Source organism: Chiloscyllium plagiosum, unplaced genomic scaffold (assembly GCF_037043375.1).
Source record: "Chiloscyllium plagiosum isolate Xiang-an unplaced genomic scaffold, Cpla_swu_hap1 HiC_scaffold_22, whole genome shotgun sequence".
In the NCBI taxonomy this organism is placed as follows: Eukaryota; Metazoa; Chordata; class Chondrichthyes; order Orectolobiformes; family Hemiscylliidae; genus Chiloscyllium; species Chiloscyllium plagiosum.
Genome location: NW_028270160.1, coordinates 7,143,097 through 7,150,805, shown reverse-complemented (window position 1 = coordinate 7,150,805; position 7,709 = coordinate 7,143,097). Strand labels below are relative to the sequence as shown.

The following is a 7,709-nucleotide window of genomic DNA, read 5'->3' as shown; positions in this document are numbered from 1 at the left end:
TGTGTACATGAGCAATATTGTGTGCATGAGGAATGTTGTGTACATGAGGAATGTTCTGTGCATAAGGAATGTTGTGTATATGAGGAACATTGCGTACATGAGGAACATTGTGTACATGAGGAATGTTGTGTACATGGGCACATGAGGAACGTTGTGTACATGAGCAATATTGTGTGTGTGAAGAATGTTGTGTACATGAGAAATGTGTACATGAGGAATGTTGTGTACATGAGCAATGTTGTGTACTGACGAATTTTGTGTACACAGGGAATGTTGTGTACATGAGGAATGTTGTGTACTGAGAAATGTTGTGTACACAGGGAATGTTGTGTACATAAGGCGCATTGTGTACTGACGAATTTTGTGTACACAGGGAATGTTGTGTACATGAAGCGCATTGTGTACTGACGAATTTTGTGTACACAGGGAATGTTGTGTACATGAGCAATGTTGTGTACTGAGAAATGTTGTGTACACAGGGAATGTTGTGTACATGAGGCGCATTGTGTACATGAAGCGCATTGTGTACATGAGGAATGTTGTGTACATGAGGAATGTTGTGTACATGAGGAATGTTGTGTACATGAGGAACATAGTGTACATGGGGAACATTGCACACATGAGGAACATTGCGTACATGGGGAACGTTGTATACATGAGCAATGCTGTGTACTGAGGAACATTGTGTGCATGAGCAATGTTGTGTACATGAGGAATGTTGTGTATGTGAGGAATTTTATGAGCATGAGGAACATTGTGTAGATGTGGAATGTTATGTACATGGGGAATGTTGTGTACATGAGGAATGTTGTGTACATGAGCAATGTTGTGTATGTGAAGAACATTGTGTACATGGGGAATGTTGTGTACATGGGGAACGTTGTGTACATGGGGAACATTGTGTACATGTGGAACTTTGTGTACATCAGAAATGTGTACATCGGGAATGTTCTGTACATCGGGAGTGTTGTGTACATGTGGAACATTGTGGACTTGAGCAATGCTGCGTACACTGAGAACGTTGTGTACGTGGAAAATGTTGAGTACGTGGAAAATGTGTGCATGAGGAATGTTGTGTACATGAGGAATGTTGTGTACATGAGGAATGATATATACATGAGGAACATTATGTACATGGGTAATGTTGTGTACCTGAGGAACATTGTGTACATGAGGAATGTTGTGTACATGAGGAACATTGTTTACACGAGGAATGTTTTGTACATGAGGAATGTTGTGTACATGGGAATGTTGTGTACATGAGGAATGTTGTGTACATGAGGAACATTGCGTACAAGAGGAACATTGTGTACATGAGGAATGTTGTGTACATGGGCACATGAGGAATGTTGTGTACATGAGCAATATTGTGTACATGAGGAATGTTGTGTACATGAGCAATATTGTGTACATGAGGAATGTTGTGTACATGAGGGTCACACCCAGTGGATCAGAGGTTTGTGTTTTCCATCAGACATGTAATGGGTCGAATGGCTGCAGAATTCCACACTCCAAATCACCTCTGCAGCATAGGACCGAGGGAGTGTTTACGATAAAATAGGGAGGTTTTGCTCAAACTAGTCTAGTCTAATTCTTCTTGTCTACCCAGTCATTACTGACACCACAGACAGAATCTAGTTTCAAAGTGAATTAAGTATAAAAGCCAGGAGGTTTTACTAAAACTATACAAAGCATTATTCAGATCACAGCTGGAATACTGTGAACAGTTTTGGAACATTTAGCTAAGGAAAGATATACCAGCATTGGCAGCAGTCCAGAGGCGATTCACTAGATACCCACGTATTCTTCTGAGGAGAATTGAGTAGATTGGGCCTGTACTCCCTGGAGTTTCCCAGAATGAGAGGTAAGATTGTCTGGGGACTTGACAGGGTGGATATGGGAAGGCTGGTTCACCTCGTGGAAGATTTTAGGACCAGAGGATCAAATAAGGACCAAGTGTTACATTTTTAAAACAGAGATGAGGAGAAATTTCTTCTCTCCGAGGGGAGTGAGTCTGTGGAATCCTTTACCACAGAGGGCTGTTGAGGCTGGCTCCTGAAGTATATTCAAGGCCGAGAGAGATTTTAATCAGGATGGGAATCAAAGGTTATAGGGAAAAGGCAGGAAAGTGGAGTTGAGGATTATCAGATCAGCCACTAAGTGTTTGAGGTGAAAGCGAGGTCTGCAGATGCTGGAGGTCAGAGTTGAGAGAGTGGCGCTGGGAAAGCACAGCAGGTCAGGCAGCATCCAAGGAGCAGGAAAATTGACATTTCGGGCAAAAGCCCTTCATCAGGAATGATGTGAAAGCCCATTCAAATGTCGATTAAGCAGTGTACCTGATGATGGGCTTTTGCCCGAAACGTCGATTTTACTGCTCTTCGGATGCTGCCTGAACTACTGTGCTCTTCCAGCGCCACTGATCCAGAATCTGGTTTCCAGCATCTGCAGTCATTGTTTTACCCAGTATTAAACAGTATCTAGTGTAGCTGCTGCATCAACACACATCTCCCTGCACACTGCTGTTCAATCACTGACGTGTTATTTAGTATTTACTGAATGACATGTCATCGCTCAGTTGGACTTACATTAGCGTAAGTATATTTACCGGCTGCAGGAAGTGAGTAATAAAAAATGAGACCTCCAGTAACTTGTGAAATATTGTGCTTGTCAAGGGAAGAAATTGGGCATTGCTACATATTTCAATTTCCAGGATGCAACATTAGCATTAAGCGCCTCAAGGTGAGGCAAAATCTTCTTTCAGTGCAGAGTAAAGCTCCCAGGGAGTGGATTTAAGCTTCATTCCAGGTACCATTCTTAGAAACCCCTTCTGCGCTCACTCTGCAATGCATTCACACCTTTCCTATAATGTGGCGACTGGACTCGGTACTCCAGCTGAGGACCATAGCAAAGTAAAAACCAAAATAACTGTGGATGCTGTAAATCAGAAACAAAAACAGAAATTGCTGGAAAAGCTCAGCAAGTCTGGCAGCATCTGTGGAGAGAAATCAGAGTTAACATTTCAGGTCGAGTGGAGGATTCTGAGGGAGCATCACTTGACCTGAAATGTTAACTCTGCTTTCTCTCCGCAGATGTTGCCAGACCTGCTGAGCTTTTCCAGCAAATTCTGTTATTGTTTGAGGTCTAACAAATAGTGAAGGCGGTGTTTGGTATGCTTTCCTTTATTGGTCAGAGTATTGAGTACAGGGGTTGGGAGGTCGTGTTGTACAGGTCCTTTTGTACAGGACATTGGTTAGGCCACTGTTGGAATATTGTGTGCAATTGTGGTCTCGCTCCTATTGGAAGGATGATCTGAAACTTGAAAGGGTTCAGAAAAGATTTACAAGGATGTTGCCAGGGTTGGAGGATTTGAGCTATAGGGAGAGGTTGAACAGGCTGGGGCTGTTTTCCCTGGAGCATCAGTGGCTGAGGGGTGACCTTACAGAGGTTTACAAAATTAGGAGGGGCATGGATAGGATAAATAGACAAAGTCTTTTCCCTGGGGTTGGGGAATCCAGAACTAGAGGGCGTAGATTTAGGGTGAGAGGGGAAAGATATAAAAGAGACCTAAGGGGCAACTTTTTCACATACAGTGTGGTGTGTGTATGGAATGAGCTGCCAGAGGAAGTGGTGGAGGCTGGTACAATAGCAACATTTAAGAGGCATTTGGATGGGTATATGAATAGGAAGGGTTTGGAGGGATATGGGCCAGGTGCTGACAGGTGGGACTAGATTGGGTTGGGATATCTGGTTGGCATGGATGGGTTGGACCGAAGGGTCTGTTTCCATGCTGTACGTCTCGATGACTCTATGACTCTAAATACTTTGTACACATCCAACACCAATCACCTCCTTCCTTTTGTAATCTAGGCTCCTATTAATAAAGCTAAGAATACTGTATTCACACGACACCAGGTTATAGTCCAACAGGCTACGCTCTGAAAGCTTGCGGTTTATAAATAAACCTGTTGGGCTTTAACTTGGTATCATGTGACTTCTGACTTTGTTCACCCCAGTCCAACCCTGGCACGTCCACATCATCTGCTTTATTAACAGCTGTCTCCACCTGCCTGCCACCTTGAATGGTCTGTACCTGACACTATTGAAATAAAAACTAGAGTACACACATTATGGAGAATAAAATGGCTAGTGGAGAGCTTAACAGTGTAACCTGATTCTCTTGTTTACATCATCGCCTGTAACTAATTCCAAACCCTCTATTATCCGCTTGTCAATACATGCGTTTGGAAAGTATTTCTGTTGGCGTCTTTGCACATTGTCGTGTTTTTTGACCAATGGGGACAGTCAGCACAATATCTTGCTGGGCCTGTTGATGGGTTGAAAGCTGCCTTTTACCCTGGAGTGAATTCCTGGAATACAGGCACCTCGGTGATTACCGAAACACGCCACAGCTGATTCTCACGGTGTTGGCTATGGGGCCTTACGGATCTGCTCCTCACTTGCTGAGGCAATTCCTTTTATCTGGGCTAGCAGGAATGGCTGGCAGAGGGGAGTTAGCCCCCATGCCAATGGACTGACTCCACCCCCTTGTGGTGACTCAGCTTCTGCCTGGTCACTGGTTTGGAATCACTGGGCAGGGTCTCTCCAAGCTCTGAATGAGGTGGGCCTTGGTGAGATGGACCTGGGGTGGCACATTGGCTCAGTGGTTAGTACTGCTGCCTCACAGCACCAGGGTGCCAGGTTCCATTCCAGCCTCGGGCGACTGTCTGTGTGGAGTTTACACATTCGCCCCGTGTCTGCGTGGGTTTCCTCCGGGTGCTATGCTTTCCTCCCACAGTCCAAGTGCAGGTTGTGGTGGATAGACTGTGGGAAATTTCCCATAGTGTCCAGGGCTGTTCAAGCAGGGTGGGTTGGGAAATGCAGAGTATCAGGGAGAGGGTAAAGGGGGTGGGGGTGGTCTGGATGGGGTGCTCTCTAGCGGATCAGGGTAGACTTGATGAGCTGAACGGCCTGTATCTGCACTGTAGGGCCCCGGCCCAGTAAGTCAAGGGCAGCCTCCTGTATCAGTGCAAATGCTGCCCAGAGCAGGCAGAGTCTGGATTCTCTGCTAATAAAAAAGACAGACAGCACCACACCCATTGTGACTCTGTCTCATCTATCGTGGGCTGTTCTTTCTCCTGGGAAGAGAGCGGGGCAGCTATGATGGAAGGTGCAATTGGGTGGCACAGCTGATAGTGCTGGTGCAGGTGGGGACGTGTCCTGTGCAAGTGAGAGGGCGTTGGGTGGGCGAGGGTGAGTGAGGCAATAGTAAGAGCAAACAGCGTGACCCTCAGGGAGGTCGGTGCAGTCGCAGGGACAGAGTGAAGTGGTAGCCATTGGAGGGAAGGGGGTGGCACTCAATGTTGGCAGACAAGAGGAGGGCATTGACGGTTTTCCTCGTGAGCATTCCTTCAGGCTCTGAGGCTCTCCTGCCCCCGGGGTGGTCACCCTGGACCAGGCTGGTTAGGGTCTGGTGTCGGCGTCTCCACTGCTGCCCCTGGGGGAAGGGGGAGTCAGCTACCCCTTCCAGCAGGAGCCCCAAGCCCCTGCCCAAGCCATTTTAAAGATGGCGCCAGCTCCCGGGGGGCCCCAATCAATTCCGGGATATCGGAGAGCAGCTGGTTGCTCTGGGAATGGCGTGCGGTGAGGTGGGGGTGGGAATTGGGCGGGGGGGTTCTCAATCGATGCAGTAAATTCAGTAAGAGATGGCAGGAGACCTCTGTCATTCCACCAAACTCAACGCAACCCAAAAGACCATAAGATTCCACTAACAGTGTGTGCACACCTCCGGTTACACGGCAGCTTATCTTGACAGTACGATACTCGGTACGGCTTTGTTCCATCGTGTTGTGGTGTACGAAGCTCTGATCATTGGGCTCCACTTGCCCATGGTTCATTGGGTGGGGTCTGAGTCAGATGCTCATGGCTTCAGGTTCCACCCTCGGCTCTTCCTCACTGAGTCAGGACTGTAGTTGCTCAGACTCGCTGAGGGAACACTGCTGTGCTGAGGGCCATTGCTCAGGGCTGGAAAATATCATCCCCTCCGCTCCCCCATGTTTTAATCCTTGTGGCCAGGGCGATTCTCCTGTTCCCACGAAGCTGCCCATCTCATCACCAAACCAGTGGCATCCTCACTGCACTCACTGTGTGGACAAGATGGTGATTGTGATTATACAAGCGTGACCAATGCAATTTAATCTGCAAAGGTATGACTTCTCGGGGCATGCCTCAATGTAGACAAATTGAATTAGAATCCCTACAGTGTAGAAACAGGCCCTTCAGTAGAAAGTGAGGACTGCAGATGCTGCAGATTCCTGATGAAGGGCTTATGTCTGAAATGTCTATTCTCCTGCTCCTGGGATGCTGCCTGACCTGGTGTGCTTTTCTAGCATCATCTTCAGCCCAGCATGTCCACACCAACCCGTCCAAAGAGTAACTCACCCCAGACCCAATCCCCTATCACTCTACGTTTACCCCTGACCAATGCACCTAACCTACACATCCCTAACACTATGGGCAATTTCATCCCTAACACTATGGGCAATTTAGCATGGCCAATCCACCCTAACCCGCACAACTTTGGATTGTGGGAGGAAACCGGAGCACCTGGAGGAAGCCCACACAGACCCAAGGCTGGGTCCCTGGCGCTGTGAGGCAGCAGTGCTTAACCACTGAGCCACCGTACAAGAGACACCAAGAACCATGGAAGGATCATGAAATTAGCAGTCCCTCACCAAGATCAGGTCTTTGTTCCTTCAACATGGTCTGTCGTTGATGTGTTATTAATTATGAACTTTGCTTCTATTTTATGAGTGAGGCAATAGTTTCTCATGACGCAGTTAACAGGATGAACCCCCTCCCCCTCTCTCCAGCTCCCCATTGAATGCTTGACAACAGTTAAAGGCAGAGTTTGTTCCAATGATAGTGCTGTTTAGAGGTGGGGATGGAGATTGTAATCTCTACTGTAATTTTCTTTGACAGATACATGAATGGGAAATGAGCGGAGGAATACAAGTCCTTGGAAAATAGGCGCCAGGTTTAGAAAGAAGATCTGGATCGACACAGGCTTGGAGGGCTGAAGGGCCTGTTCCTCTGCTGGAATTTTTTTGACCTTTGTCCTTAAAGCTGAAAGAGGAGCCAGCATTTCCACACAGAAACAGGCCATTCAGCCCAGCTGGACTGTACTGAAACAAACACAATATATTTTTCTTGTCTGTGTGTAAGGGGGAATTGTTTATAAAGTGATCAGAACTTTGATGTGTGGCATTTGCTTAATTTAAAGTATTTGTGTGTAGTTAGAACCTCTTAACATATTGTGATTTCTCATTCAGTAAGAAACCTGGTCCCTGCTTTCAACCTGGATCTGAAAATTAGGGAGTGGGGGGATTTTATGTCAACCTTTAACTTTAATGACAGCTCCAGGATGATTGATTTCTAGTGTGTTACTCCAGTGGGTTGCCTTGTGATAGTGTTCCAGCACAAAACAGGAGCAAAACTTTTACTTACATCGTAGATGTTTTACTGCCAATAGAGTACACATTTTGTCAAAGCTCAACTCAGTAAACTAGGTGACAGCCACTTGCTGGTTAATTATTCCGGGCAGCGCCTTGACTGATCAGAGTCAACCCACCTGACTGAAAATTGACACAAAGCCTGGCAGTAAACTGTCAATCATTATTAACTGGTGCATTCCCAATCAGAATTCACCTGCC

At 46.6% G+C, this 7,709-nt stretch overlaps 1 protein-coding gene across 1 annotated transcript in view; it reads left to right on the top strand.

Annotated features, from left to right (window-relative positions):
* The first annotated feature begins 780 nt into the window (after positions 1 to 780).
* Positions 781 to 7,709, top strand: part of LOC122561416 (semaphorin-4G) — a 94,204-nt gene continuing 87,275 nt past the window's right edge. The window contains exon 1 of the mRNA XM_087999254.1: positions 781 to 1,138. Within this exon, the coding sequence (XP_087855380.1) occupies positions 781 to 1,138 (358 nt within the window). The remainder of the gene's footprint in view (positions 1,139 to 7,709) is intronic.